A 16,005-nucleotide genomic window follows, 5' to 3' on the forward strand; every position below is an offset into this window, starting at 1 on the left:
CCTGCCAAATTAGTTTAAACCTCCCCCCAACAGCACTAGCAAACTTCCCAGCAAGGATGTTGGTCCCGTTCCGGTTCAGGTGCAACCCGTCCAACTTGTACAGGTCCCACCTTTACCAGAAACAGACCCAGTGATCCATCAAATTGCATCATCTTTCAAGACTAGATTGGATAGCTGGATGAAGGAAAAGGGGATGAAGGGATATGGAAACAGAATGGATAAATATGATTAGCACTGTTGTTCATGTGAAGGATAAACATCAATGTGGACTGGCTGGGCCAGATAGCCAGCTTCTTCATGCAATTTAAAATTCTATCGAGCCAATATTAACCTTTCCCATTTGATAGGGAACAGTATGGGTGTGGGGGGCCAGGGCGTGAGCAAAGTAGAAGCGGGGGGGTTTGCGCCATGTTCCTGTTGTGTTCTCACCCATACCGTTTTACATCCCTTTCTTCAGGTACGGGAAGACTGCTCGCCCCAGAACAGCAGAGGCCTAGTTTACCCGGAAGTCTAATTTTAACTGTGGGCCTGATTACAGCCTGTAAGGTCTCCAGCCAGTCAGCAAAAACTGGCAACACCAAGGACACAGGTCCCTTCACTGTTTTTTCTAAAAATTAAATGTTCCATTTTTGTCTGATGTCACAAGTATACCCTGAGTCACCCCTACCCGGGGTTTTGCCCACTCTACCCCCTGAAGTTGGATTTACTGAGCACCCTCCCCCCGCTCTATCCTAACCTACCTTGTTGGGAAACATTTCTATGGGTGCCTGGTGGCAGTGACCTTAACCCCCCCATCAATATGACTCCAGCCTGCTGGCAGTGATGCAACTCCTGCCAGCGTCAGAGCTGAGGCATATAAATGAGACCTGAGTGTTCATTCAAATCTGACCCTCACTCCCTGAGAGGGCTATATGGTTCGCCAGCTGCAACCACAATTCCGGCCGCAGGTTAAAATCAGTGCAATTGGCTGATGATATTTATTGATTTGCAGGTGATAAAATACTTGCTTCACCCTAAGTTCAAAATAACATGTTTTAAACTCTCTTCTTTCTCACTTACTCCCACTAAGCAAAAATCAAGACTCATTGCAAACTCTTCGATTGTAACTAATTTCATTCCCAGGATCCCAAAATGGTTGGACTCCTTACCTTCTTCAGCTTTAAAACTCAAGCTTGATGTCAGTTTCAAAACTTGCTAATTTATCTAATCCTTCGTCTGTTTTTTAGGCCTGGTGCTGTTTGGCACTGTGGACCTCGGCTTCTTCACTTTTCTTTCACAATGATGAAAACTATATCACAGATTAATTATTATCTATTCTGCATATTTACACAGAAGTAAACATTTCACTTTCTCTAAACACATAAAGTCCAGAGATACATGGGGTACACAGACAGTCAGTCAGTGCTGAATCAGGACACTGACAGTTTTAACTGTATGAACATTTTAGTTAATTGTTTAAAACGGAGTGGAAATACCAATTAGACAGATGCACATCCAAAAGGAATGAATACATAAAATGAGAAAGGACCAAGCACTAAAAAGGAATAAGTATCCAATAAGACTGTAAGTACAAAACTATTCTGACACGTTTACACATAATGATCTATTTGCTGCTGCATGTGAGCGCTGCAAACACTGCAAGTGGAAATGATGAAGCATGTGGGGGTGGATTGTGACAGATAAAGAGGATGTTCAGGGTGCAATGTGAAGGGTAATCACAGTGTTCAGGGTGCAGTGTGAGGGGTAATGATGGTGCAATGGGGGTGCAGTGTGAGGGGTTATGATTGTGTCTGGGGTGCAGTGTGAGGGGTCATGATGGTGCAATGGGGGTGCAGTGTGAGGGGTCATGATGGTGCAATGGGGGTGCAGTGTGAGGGGTAATGATGGTGCAATGGGGGTGCAGTGTGAGGGGTCATGATGCAGCAGCGGGGGTGCGTTGTGAGGGGTTATGATTGTGTCTAGGGTGCAGTGTGAGGGGTAATGATGGTGTCCAGTTGGAGTGTGAGGGGCAATGACAGTTATAAACTTTGCTCTTTGCTCTTTGATCAGAGGTGCAGGTTGAAAATTATGGAGACATTCAGCTCCTGCACTTCACAGCAACTGCGACTATCTGCACTCAGGATTGTGCTGGTCTACCATTTCTGTAATACAGGTAAATATCTTAATTATAGTCCACACTGTGTCCTTCATAATTAATTATAAACTTGTCTTTGTCTGAATGTGCATGCACATGATCATATCTATGAACATATACATACAAATACATGTGTGCGTGTTTTTATATATATGTTCCACATTCAACTTTACTTCAATCAAAATAAAAATCCGGAGGGAGATAAAATGAGCTGTCGACTTGCTGTCACCTGTTTTACATGATTGGGCAAAGTCAAAATCTACAGTAATGAGTTCAAGTAGTCGTACAACGAGATTGATCCTCATGTCTTGGAAGAAGATTTCTTATAGGTGTTCTGTGCACTGACCATTTACACTCATACTTCCACAGACTTTCACAATTTTACTGTACTACTCACAAAGGAAATCTGCTGCAGAGATGATGCAGAGTTAAAGAAGAAGACATAGAATGACTTCAGAATTTAGGTTGAACAAGAGTGCAAAATTCAAATAAACACTGAATGTACTTGTTCTGATAAGAGATGGGAAGACAGAAAAAGGTTGTGATGGGGACAGAGTGGGTACTTGCAGTATTATTGATGAATTACCCTCAGTCCCACTCTGCCTACAGTATTATAATGATTTGTACCTCATTTCCAGTGTACCTGTGGTTTTATGAATGATTTTCCTGACAGTCCCAATGTACCTGTGATGTTATTGATTTATTTTTACTCAGTCCCAGTACACCTGTGGTGTTATTAATGAATTTTCTGAAAGTACGGTAGCATAAATGGTTATGTTACTGGACTCGTAATCCAAGGCCAAGAACCATGAGTTCAAATCCCATTTTAGCAGCTGTTGAATTTAAATTCAATTAATTAAATAAATCTGGAATAAAAAATAGCTAGTATCAGCAATGGTGACCATGAAACTACCAGATTGTTGTAAAACCTATCTGGCTCATAATGTGCTTTAGTGAAGGAAATCTGCCGTCCTTACCTGGTCTGGTCTAGATGTGACACCAACCCCACAGCAATCTGGTTGACTCTTATATGCCCTCTGAAATAGCTTAGCAAGCCCCTCAGTTATCTTCAAGAAGCAACCCATTGCCTCCTTCTCAAAGGCAATTTGGGATCAGCAATAAATACTGGCCTTGCCAGCAATGCCCACAACGCATGAACGAATAAAAATGTCCCAGAGTACCTGTGGTGTTATTAATGATTTTTACCCCTAGTTCCAGTGTTCCTGTGGTGTTATTAATGATTTATCCTCATTCCCCATGTACCTATGGTTTTAGTATTGATTGAGGTATACATGCGGTGGTATTAATGATTAATATGCCCAGTTAATATGTTGTTGCATTGTTACTAAGGATTCTTAACCCTTAATTCCAATTGCAGTGATGTCGCAGTGCAGGATTCTTCGATGCAATTCTGAATATGTTTTTGCCACGACCCATCTTGACAATTCTATGAATGAAGACTTTTGTATTGCTTTACGATCTTACTCACTCTGTACCCAACGAACTTCTTGGTTCTGCCGCGGTGACCTGGTGTACCATTCTGCTGTGCAAGGAATTGAGGACTTAATGATCCAGCATAATTGCTCCAAGGAAGGAGCAGTCTTACTACCTCGTCCACATGTCCCGACAGATAATCAGGAGAATCTACATCTGCCAGACACTTGCAAATATGAAAAGAGCTTTTACTTTAAACAACGGCAGAAACCCACCTACCTGCACTGTGATGTCTTTGGGAATCTCCACATCAGAACATTTTACAATGATTTTCAGACATGCAGAGTTCAGGGCGCATGGCCAGTGATTGACAACAATTACCTATCTGTGCAAATGACTAATGTGCCTATCTCCTCACATCGCAACATATCGGCAATCAGCAAGGTCATGACCGAGGGGTATTTTAAACATAAGAAATAAGAAATAGGAGCAGGAGTAGGTCTTACGGCCCTTTGAGCCTGCTCTTTCATTCAATAGGATCATGGCTGATTTTTGACCTCAACTCCACTTTCCTGCCCAATCCCCATATCCCTGGATTCCCATACAGTCAAAAAAATCTAGCAATCTCAGCCTTGAATATAGTACTTAATGGCTGAGCATTCACAGCCCTCTGGGGTGGAGAATTCCAAAGATTGACAACCCTTTGAGTTGTATTTCTCCTTATCTCAGTCCTAAATGGCTGATCCCTTATCTTGAGACTATGGCCCCAGTTCTGGACTCTCCAGCCAGGGGAAACAGCCCTCTCAGAATCTTATATGTTTCAATGAAATTGCCTCTTATTGTTCTAAACTCCAGAGAATACAGGCCAATTCTATTCAACCCCTCCTCTTAGGACAACCCTCTGATGCCAGGAATCAATTTAGTGAGCCTTCGCTGCACTGCCTCTAAGGCAAGTATATTCTTCCTTATGTATGGAGACCAAAACTGTACACAATACTTCAGGTGTCGTCTCAAAGTCCTGTACAATTATAGCATGACTTCCTTACTCTTCTACTTCAACCCCCTTGCAATAAAGGCCAACATACCATTTGCCTCCCTAATTACTTGCTATACTGGCATGTTAACTGCCTGTATTTCATGTAGAAGGACACCAAAATCCCTCTGAACGCCAATATTTAAGATACTGTTTAAAAAATATTCAGTTTTTCGACTCTTCCTACCAATGTGAAGAATCTCACATTTACCCACATTATACACCATCTGCCAAGTTCTTGCCCACGCCCTTAACCTGTCTATGTCCCTTTGCAAACTCCTTGAGTCTTCCTCACAGCTTTCTTTCCCACCTAGCTTTGTATCATCAGCAAACATGGATACATTACACCTGGTCCCTTCTATCTAAGCCAACAATATAGACTGTAAATCCTCGCAGAAATCCATTACTAACAGCTTGCCAACCTAAAAATGACCCATTTATTCCCAGTCTCTGTTTTTGTCCTTTAACCAATCCCCTATCTATGCTAATATATTACCCCAAGCACATGAGCCTTATCTTGTGTTACAACCTTTGTGTAGCACCTTATCAAACATCTTTTGAAAATCCAAATATACTACATCCAATGGTTCCCTTTATCTAGCCTGCTAGTTACATCCTCAAAAACTCTAATAGATTTATTGACATGATTTCCCACATTGAAGCTGCCTGATCGTATTATTATTTTCTAAGTGCCCTGTTACCACTTCCTTTATAATGGATTCCAGCATTTTCTGCACAATTGATATCAGGCTAACTGGCTCATACTTCCCTGCTTTCTCTTTTTCCTCTTTCTCGAATAGCAATGTTACATTTACTAGGTTCTAATCCACTGGGACCATTTGAGAATTTAGGTAATTTTGGAAAATAACAACCAATGTATCCACTATCTCTGCAACCACCTCTTTTAGAACTCTAGGATGTAGACCATCAGATGCAGGGGACCTGTCTGCTTTTAGTCCATTAATTTCTCCAATACTTTTTCATAACTAATATTAATTACTCTAACTTCCTCATTCCGATTAAATCCTTGGTTTATGGTATGTTTTTGTGTCTTCAATGAGGATTGCAGGAGAACATGCTAGGAGCAGCACCAGGTATACTTAAAAATGAGGTGCCAAACTGGTGAAGCTACAACACAGGACTACATGCATGCTAGACAGCGGAAGCAGTATGCAATGAACAGAGCTGAGTAATCCCAGATCAGATCTAAGCTCTGCAGTCCTGCCGCATACAGTCGTGAATAGTGGTGGATGATTAAACAACTCACTGGAGAAGGAAGATCCACAATCATCCCCATCCTCAATGATGGGGGAGCCCAGCACATCAGTGCAAAAGACAAGGCTGAAGATGGTTGCAACCAACTTTAGCCAGAAGTGCCAGGTGGATGATTCATCTCGGCCTCTTCCTGAGGTCCCCAGCATCACAGATGCCAGTCTTCAGCCACTTCGATTCACTCCACGTGATATCAAAACAGCAAAGGCTTTGGCCCTGACAACATCCCAGCAGTAGTACTGAAGACTTGTGCTCCAGAACTAGTCGTTCCCCTAGCCAAGCTGTTCCAGTATAGCTACAACTCTGGCATCTACCCAACAATGTGGAAAATTGCCCAGGTATGTCGTCCATGAAAAGCAGGACACATCCAACCCAGCCAATTACCACCCCATCCATCTACTCTCGATGATCAGCAAAGCGATGGAAGGGGCACTTACACAGCAATAACCTGCTCACTGATATTCAGTATTGGTTCCGCCAGGGTCACTCGACTCCAGCCCGCATTACAGCCTTAGTCCTAACATGTACAAAACAGCTGAAGTCCATACGTGAGGTGAGAGTGACTGCCCTTGACATCAAGGCAGCATTTGACCAACTGTGGTATCAAGGAGCCCTAGCAAAATTGAAATCAATGGAAATCAGGGGAAAACTCTCCACTGGTTGGAGTCATAGCTGGCACAAAGGAAGATAGTTGTGGTTGTTGGAGAGCAAATATCTAAGCCTCAGAAAATCACTGCAGGAGTTCCTCAGGATAGTGTCCTCGGTCCAACTACCTTCAGCTGCTTCATCCATGATCTTTCCTCCATCATATGGTCAGAAATGGGGATGCGAGCTGATGATTGCATAGTGTTCAGTAACATTTGCGACTCCTCAGATAATGAAGCAGTCCATATACACATGTAACAAGACCTGGACAACATTCAGGCTTGGGCTGATAAGTGGCAAGTAACATTCATGCCACACAAGTGCCAGGTAATGACCATCTCCAACAAGAGAGAATTTAACCAACTCCCCTTGACATTCTATAGCATTATCATCACTGAATCCCCCACCATCAGCATGCTGGGGGTTACCATTGACCAGAAATTTAACTGGATCAGCCATATAAATACTGTGGCTACAAGAGCAGCTCAGAGGCTGGGAATTCTGCAGCAAGTAACTCACATCCTGACCCCCCAAAGCCTATCTATCATCTACAAGGCACAAATTAGGAGTGTGATGGAATACTCTGCACTTGACTGGATGAATGTAATTCCAACCACACTCAAGAAGATCGACACCATCCAGGACAAAGCTTGAACAGCACCCCATCTACCACCTTCAACATTCATTCCCTCCACCACCGATGCACAGTGGCAGCTGTGTATACCATCTACAAGATACACTGCAGCAATTCACCACACCTCCTTCGACAGCACCTTCCAAAGTCAGGACATTTACCACCTAGAAGGACAAGGGCAGCAGACACATAGGAACACCACCACCTGCAAGTTCCCCTCCAAGCTACACACCATTCTGACTTAGACCTATATCACTGTTCCTTCACTGTTGCTGGGTCAAAATCCTCAAACTCCCTCCCTAACAGCATTTTGGGTATACATACACCACACGGACTGCGGTTCAAGAAGGCGGCTCACCACCACCTTCTCAAGGGCAACTAGGGATGGGCAAAAATGCTGGCCTTGCCAGCGATGCTCACATCCCATGAAAGAATAAAAAAACTGTGAAAATAGATACAAACTAGATGTTTAACAACTCTGCCATTTCCTTATTTCCCACAATAATTTCTCTTGTCTCAGCCCTGAAGGGCTCCACATTTACTTTTGCTACTCTCCTCCTTTGTAAATACTTGTAGAAGCTCTTTAAATCTGTTTTTATATTTCTTTCTCGTTTAATCTCATTCTACTTTCTCCCTCTTTATCAATTTTTTGGTGATTCTTTGCTGGTTTCTAAAACTATCCCAGTCCTCAAACTTACTATTCTTCTTGGCAACATTACAAGCCTCTTCTTTTAATTTCATACTATCCTTAACCCTTTCAGTTAGCCATGGATGCACCACTTTTGCCATGGAGTTTTTATTTCTCAATGGAATGTACTTTCATTGAGGGTGATGACGTATTGTTTTTAAATGTTTGCCATTGCTTTTCTACAATCATACCTTTAATCTGATTTTCCAAACAACCTTACCCAACTTGTCCCTCATACCTATGTCATTTGTATTATTTAAGTTTAAGACTCTAGTTTCATTTCTCAGTATGTCACTCTGAACTCCATGTGAAATTCTGTCATATTATGGTCCATTATTATAAGATTACTAATTAACCCTTCCAAGATCTAAAATAGCCGGTTTCCTGGTTGGTTCCATGATATACTGTCCTGGGAAATAGTCTCAAATGCTTCCATGAACTCGTCCTCCAAACTACCACTGCCAATTTGATATGCCTAGTCAAAATTAACATTAAAGTCCCCCACAACATTGCATTACCTTTGTTACAATTTGGGGGCCTATAAACTATTCCTATCAGTTTTTTCTGACCATTGTTATTTCTTAACTGCACCAAAACTGATTATACTTCTTGATTTTCTGAGCCAAGATCCTTCCTCACCACTGTCTTTATTCCATTCTTTATTATCAGTGTTACCCTCCCACCCCGCCTTTTCCATTTTGTCTGTTGTCCATTTTGAAACATCAAGTACTCTGGAATATTTAGTTCCAACCTTGGTCGCCATGCAACTCTGTCTTTATTATGACTATTAGATCAAACCCATTTATCGCTATCTGTGCCATTAATTTGTCTATATTGCTATGAATTTTTCATGCGTTCAGATAAAGCACCTTTAATTTTAACTTTTTATCATTTCTCCCTGATTTGACCTTATTCACTGCAGCATTATTACTGTTAAGCTGTCTTCCTGTCAAACTTTGCTTATCTTTAGCCAAATCATTACACTGCTCTATATCCTTGATATTTCTCTTTATATTGATAAATTTCCACCCACTTGAAACCTAGCTGCCTTATTATAACTTAAGGCTCTATCTACAGCCCTTGCTATTTGGTTCACTAGACAGTGGTCGCTATTAGATTTAAGTGGAACCCATCCCAACGGAACAGCTTTCACTTTCCTCAGTATTGGTGCCAGTGCCCAATGAATTGAATTTTGTTGTGAGACCTCACCATTGCTAATGCAGTACACTGAAAAAATTGGCACATTTAATTAGCTTCAAATTGGTTTCACTTTGATGTTGACTAATTGGCTTGCGTTAACAGTCACTAACAGAATGGTGTTAATGTTCAGTAACAACAACAACTTGTAATTCTATAGTGCCTTTAACGTAGTAAAACATCTCAAGGCACTTTATCGGTGTATAATCAAACAAAATTTGATACTGTGCCACATAAGGAAACATAAGAGAGGATGACCAAAAGCTTGACAAAAGAGGTAGGTTTTAAGGAGCATCTTAAAGGAGGAAAGAGAGGTAGCGAGGCAGGGAGATTTAGGAAGGGAATTCCAGAGCATAGGAACTCGGCAGCTGAAGGCATAGTCACCAATGGTGGAGCGATTAAAATTGGAGATATGCAAGAGGCCAGAATTGGAGGAGTGCAGATATCTTGGAGGGTTGTAGGCTTCAGGAGGTTACAGAGATAGCGAGAGACGAGGCCATGGAGAGATTTGAAAACAAGGATGAGAACTTTAAAATTGAAGTGTTGCTCAACAGGAAGCCAATGTAGATCAGTGAGCATTGAGGTGATGGGCGAACGGAACTTGGTGTGAGTTAGGATACAGTTTTGGATTACTTCAAGTTTATGGAGTAACAGAATGATAATATTCAGTAACAGAATGCTGTTAATGGTCACTAAGAAATTGACGTTAATAGTCAGTTACAGAAGTGTTAATAGTCACTAAGAGAAAGGTGTTCATGGTAACTAACAAAGAATAGTGCTAATAGTCACTAAAAGAATGGTGTTACAGTCACTAACAGAATGTTAACATTCACTAGGAGAATAGTGTTAATATTTACTAAGAGAGTAATGTTAATGTTCACTAACGAAATGGTGTTAACGTTCACTAACAGAATGGATTTAACATTCACTAACAGAATTTTATTAATGTTTAATAAGATAATAGTGTTAACAGTCAGTAAAAGAAGCTTGTTAATATTCAGTAACAGAAGGGTGTTGGCAGTTACAAACAGAATTATCTTAACAGCCAGTAACAGAAGGGTTCACTAACTGAATGGTCACTAAGAAAGTAGTGTTCATGGTCACTAAGAGGATGATGTTAACATTCACTGACATAGTGGTATGTTCACTAACAGAATCAAGTTGATCGTCAATAAGATAACTGTGCAACTGTTCGCTAGCAGAAGGGTATTAATGGTCACTAATGGTCTGATGTTAATGATTGCTAATCAGCTGTTAGTTGGCCTCATTGTCCCTGTGTTAGGGGTGGGAGTAAATCAGCCAGCAGTGAATGTGTAAGGAGCAGAGAACAAAAGAAAAAGGTGAATTTTAAACAAAAACAGAAAATGCTGGAAATACTCAACAGATCAGGCAGCATCTATGGAAAGAAAAGCAGAGTTAACGTTTCAGGTTGATGATTTGTTTCAGATTTCCAGCATCTGCAGTATTTTGCTTTTGTATTAGGGCAATCTTAATGCAAGCCACAGACTTGAAACCAGGCTTGTGGGCAGTTAAACTCACCCATGAGACTCACCCACCAACATCCCACATTGATTATGCAGGCTCAATTTTGACCTGTTCTTCTGAGCAGGTGAGAAGGACACCCATTGCAAACTGGACAGTGGGTGCTCTATTAAATATGCAGATTGGGCTCCAATGACATTAGAGGGGTATGACAGCTATTTTAACTGTGCGTCTTGATGAGTAAGCAGTTGTGGCTTTCCCACCAAGTCCATCTAACTGGAAGAGGAGTAGGGGTCGTAAGAGGCCTAAAAACCTAGGTCTTTTACTTTTTTTTGACTTCACTGGCAGGAGAGGTAAAGTTTGCACCTCCCCTGCCCCAATCTCCCTCATCCCACCTGATCAACTTAACTGAGTGCCACGTACCTTCCGTTTGGTGTCTGAGAGATTGCACACCGAGTTGCCAGCAAATTACTGGCTGGGGATGTGCGATGAGGTCCAGATACTAAAATCACGCAAGCCCGATGCAGTTTTCCGCCCCTAAATACTTGATTCCCAGCTCAAGTTAAAATGGGGGCTAGGGTGTAAGTGAGGAACAGAAAGCGAGTGAACTAAGAGTGGAGTAGGTAAATAGTACAATAAGTGACCAAGAATTAGTGAGGAGCAGACAATGAATGAGGAACAGAAAGTGAGGGAAGACAAAGTGAGAACAGAATGAGTGAGGAAGAGAGTCGATGAACAACAGGCAGTATATCAGAAACTGAGCGCAAGTAAAAGGTGATCAATGTGTGAAAGTAAATCACAGTGAGTGTGAGCAACAGAGAATCAGATATGGAATGTGTTTGAGTAAAAAATAGAATGTGAGAGAAGTAGAGAATCAGAAACTGAAAGTGAATGAGGAATGTAGAGCAAGTGAGAAACACTGAGAGTCAGGGAGGAGGGGAAGAATAGAATGTGAGTAAGGAGCACTGAATGAGAGGAGCAGAGTGATTGTAAAACTGAGTGAGTGGGGCACAGAGTATGAGTTAGTGACTGAGAATAAAAGTGGAGTGCTTTACAGATTGTGAGTGAGAGTGACAAAGAGTGAGAATGTGAGCCAGCCATTCACAAAATGCAAGCAACGCAGAATGCAATGTTCAGAGATTAATGATTTCTCTCTCACTGATTTTCAGGTTACTGCTATTTTCAAGAACTCCAAGGAATGCATTGACCAGAAAGTTTATCAAGCTGAAATTGGCAATGTTCCAGTTGCATTTGTCGATGGATCTGTAAATGGTGGTGATAGAAATGGGGCCAACAGTCTGGTGATTAAGAAAAAGTTGGATGCTGGCCATGTGGAGATCCAGGCGAGTTACATTGGTACAACTCTGATAGTGCGGCAGGTGGGGCAGTACCTGGGCTTCGCTATCCTCATGCCTGAGGAAGTGGCAAGTTCTCACACACAGGAGCAGGACCTGCAGCTCTGTGTATCAGGTTGTCCTTTCACAGAAAGACTTCCCTTGAACTCCCCCACCCACATTGCAGAAGGAGCCAAAGCCAAATGCAAAGAGGGACTGCTGGTGGAAGATGTCTATTTTGAATACTGTGTCTTTGATATCCTAGTGACTGGTGATCCCAATGTTTCATTAGCAGCATTCAGGGCTGTGGAAGATGCTAAAATGTTACACCCAGATAAAGAGACGTTTCACGTATTCAGGAACTGCGTGTCTGGCAGGCCTAGCCTCTGCTGTGTGCTCCTGTTGGCTTCTGTGCTGTGGACATTGTCTCTGCAACAAGCAATAATTCCTACAAAAGCCTATAGCCTTAAAAACAGCCTGTGAGCAATTCCGAACTAAGAACTCAGCTGTTTTCCTGCACTGAATTCCCATGTGTGAACCAGACCCAGTGCTGCAGCTTTTCAATTCAACCATTCAACCATTTAGTAAACTATTTTGGACATCAATCCAAAATGGACACTTCATGACTGAGCCTCCTTCAAATGCACCAAGACCCTTTAAGTGATTGGTAATTAACCCACAAACACTCGCCTGTAGCTCCATTTTTGGATTTAGATGGGGTAGCTGCCTTGTGTCTGTGAGATAGTATTTCTTTAAGCATGAAGCTGTGATTTCTCCCGGGGGTGGGATGTCAGCTGTTGTTCTAAAGAGTTATGTATTTGCTTCAAGAACATTCGTCCATTTGCTGCTGCGATTGTTTTTCAGTTGTGAAAAGTAACATACTCTTTTTTTCCTGTGGTGGGCCATTCTGTTTTCTCCTTTACATCAGGAATGCTGTTGGCTTCCTCATGAGTTTCAAGAAATTGCTGCATTTGTACTGTAAAAACTAATTAAACACGCCGTAAAAAAGTTAGGGCTGCTATTTCATGGCATAAGGACCCTGTTAAAGGGGTAATTTAGGTTTGCAATGGCCTTCCACTTTGAAATCAGTTAACAATTATTGATAATTGTTCCATGTAAAGCCCACAACCAACCAGGATGCAAGTTAAACTGGGGAAATTACAGAGACAAAAATGCACGAGGAATACAAATAAAGGATTGAACTGAAAAGAAACAAAGAGATCACAGATTGAAGAATGCTTTACTGGACCTGAATGCTACAGATTGAGAATACACAGGCTAATAACTGGCTGGAAAAACAAGAAATATTTCTGACCAGGAGAGGGGAAGATTATCAAATTTGGTTTGTTGTGAATTGCTATAAAATATATTGTTTTTGTGTGTAAGCAGCGCTACTTTTGGTTCCTGAATTTCATGAATTAAAATTAATCTGAACCCTGGACAGGAAATTGTCTTATTCATATATTAATGTATTATGTTCTGTAGGCAAAAAACTTTTAGAATTATACATTTTCTTGTATTTAATGTATGTTAATACACTTTGCTTGAATTATCAGATGTCCAGGCTTTGTTACCCATTCAAATCCTGCAATTTCATTGCTCAACAAGGTCCCAGATAACCCTTTGACCTTGCCACTCCAGTACCAATTCAGACTTCCATCAATTGCAGGACAAAATTAATGGGAGCTTAAGGTTGAGGAAGAAAATCCAACTTATGATGTTCACCATAGGATCCCCCGCTCCAACAAATTCTGAGCCAATATATTTCACAGCAGCCAGTAATGAGAGAGAAGTGGGGGATTGCTGATAATGAAGGATTGGAAGGATACAAACCATAACATTAACCATCTGGCCTTCTTTAAAAACCAAGGTAAGAAGCTGGAAGACTTTGGGAAAAATAGCGAACAAAGGAAATTCTTCCATACCCGTCAACTCAGCGGAATTTGCGGTCCTCCTTCACTGCAATAAGCACAATTCTCCTCTCCTTCTCTACTGATTCAAGGGGGAACTCACCATCACCCCCACCCTGAGCCACAAACCTGCCCATTGAAATGTCCCCCCATCAAACAAGAAAATTTCTCTCCTCATGCCAACAGAGATAGAATTGGAGCCTGATGCTGGCTTAGTGCAGTTCCCTGCACTCACTGACAGGAAAACTGGCACTGGCCCACTGCCACTCAGAACCTTGCCTCCACCTTGCCCCTTCTCATCCACCCAAAGTCTACTTTGTCAAGCTGTCATCCCCTCTGCCACTTCCTACCCACCTCATCCTTCCTCCTTCTCTCCATTTCACATCCGCTTACCGAGAAGAAACGGGCCTTGGTCTCATGCCATGCATCCTTGTCTTTGGTTGCTCCCTCTCCTCCATTCCTTTTTCCTGCCCTATTCCTTTTATTTCCCCCCTCTTCCTTGTCTCTTCCTCTTTTGCTGCTTCCTCTCACCCACCTGGATCCAGTTGACCTAACACTTTCTATCTGCTTGACCTGAATACTGGACATGGTCTTGACTCCCCATGTGCAACACCACAGGACATCAATAAGTGTATAATAAAAATGTAAATGTAAATAAAACTTATTTTAATTTACAATATTTGTTGTACAAACCAAAAAACTTTAACTTTCTTCTTTTGGTACATAAAACTAACAAATTATAACTGCACCGGTGGGGAATGTAGCAATGAAGTTAGTTGAGTTTTGCTGGATTCACCAGATCCCTGATGGAAGAGGTTTAACCATGTAGTAGACTTCTAGAAATCATGATGTGCACATCACATTGGTGAAATACAACTTCCCGCATGCACAATTGTTAACGTTCATGTTATTCTGACAGCCAAAAATTCTTAGGATACAGCATAAGCTGGCCTTTTTCTTAATTCTAGTAAGGATTGGACAGGAATGGTGAAACTTCCAAACAAAGGCCATTCTGTGAGTGGCCCATCTGCCTATTAATCATAAAAAATCTGTTGCTTTAAAGACATACCCCAACTTTCTGATTGCATAAAGCAATAGTTTTGCTCCACATAAAACCTTCCAATTTGGAAATCAAATCAGGAAAAAGTATCCTCAGAAGACATGGCATCACAATTCATTACATTCCCAGCACAATTGAACAGGTAAGCTCATATTTCTCCTGAGATCCAGTGCTTTAATTTGAGAATAATGTTTGCTACTTGCTGTGTTCTACTCTGCAGACCCACCCCACTGTGCTCTATGTCTTGACTTCAATCCTTCAAAACCTGTGACCTCTACTGCCTAGAAGAACAAGGGCAGCAGGCAGATGGAACACCACCAAGACCCCTCCAAGCCACACACCATCCTGACTTGGAAATGTATCACTGTTCCTGCAATATTCCTGAGTCGATGTCCTGGAACTCCCTCCTTGGTAACACTGTGGGAGTACATATACCACACAGATTGCAGCAGTTCAAGAAGGAAAATCACCACCATTTTCTCAAGGGCAATGAGGGATGGGCAATAAATATTGGCCTTGCCAGTGATGCTCACGTCCCATGAACGATTAAAATAAAATGCTCTGATGAAAGGTCACAAATCTGAAACATTAACTCTGTTTCTCTCTCCACAGATGTTGCCAGACCTGCTGACTATTTCCGCCACTTTCTGTTTTTATTTCAGATTTACAGCATCAGCAGTATTTTGCTTTTAAAAAAAGTATGCTGTTCTCCTGGCCTCCCATTACCTGCTATGCTCTATGTCCCAGTCCTCTCTGCTGCGCATCTTTCCCTGGCTTCAAATGAGGCTATGCTTATCATCACAACTGTAATCCAGATCCTAAACTACCCATGAGCCATTCCACAGATCAACTAGTATATGAAAAATCCCTGTGTCAAATGCCCATTTCAGATGTCATAATTCAGACATCATGGAGGTGTATTTCCCTGGAGCTTCTCCTACTCTGTCACCGTAACTTCACTGGATGTGCAGCAGTTTTTATAAATAAACAATGTTATGGACAGATGGTATGGGATGTGGGTGTTTCCCACTGTTCACCTCCTAGCTGACCGCAATCGTGTTTTGTTTAAAATGATGAGTTAGCTCCTGCGTGTTTTACTTGCCAAATAAACAGACAGTACAGGTTGTCTTGTAGGTTTAAAACAGAAGATTAACTATTTATTGAACAATAAATAGTGGGGAA

At 41.6% G+C, this 16,005-nt stretch overlaps 1 protein-coding gene across 1 annotated transcript; it reads left to right on the forward strand.

Annotated features, from left to right (window-relative positions):
• Nucleotides 1-1,377: 1,377 nt before the first annotated feature.
• LOC137358232 (repulsive guidance molecule A-like) lies at nt 1,378-13,308 on the forward strand. The gene is made up of 4 exons (XM_068024122.1): nt 1,378-1,563; nt 2,050-2,152; nt 3,513-4,012; nt 11,689-13,308. Exons 2-4 carry the CDS (start codon nt 2,068-2,070, stop codon nt 12,334-12,336), a joined length of 1,233 nt encoding a protein of 410 aa, XP_067880223.1. The 5' UTR covers nt 1,378-1,563; nt 2,050-2,067; the 3' UTR covers nt 12,337-13,308.
• Nucleotides 13,309-16,005: the final 2,697 nt, after the last annotated feature.

Source organism: Heterodontus francisci, chromosome 3 (genome assembly GCF_036365525.1).
Source record: "Heterodontus francisci isolate sHetFra1 chromosome 3, sHetFra1.hap1, whole genome shotgun sequence".
NCBI classification, from domain to species: domain Eukaryota; kingdom Metazoa; phylum Chordata; class Chondrichthyes; order Heterodontiformes; family Heterodontidae; genus Heterodontus; species Heterodontus francisci.

Excerpts from the sequence above, each read along its gene's own strand:
- LOC137358232 (XM_068024122.1), top strand. The coding sequence starts at position 2,068 with ATGGAGACATTCAGCTCCTGCACTTCACAGCAACTGCGACTATCTGCA. Across the intron at positions 2,153-3,512 it reads CTACCATTTCTGTAATACAG|TGATGTCGCAGTGCAGGATT; the intron begins GTAAATATCTTA and ends TTCCAATTGCAG. Across the intron at positions 4,013-11,688 it reads ACATATCGGCAATCAGCAAG|GTTACTGCTATTTTCAAGAA; the intron begins GTCATGACCGAG and ends ACTGATTTTCAG.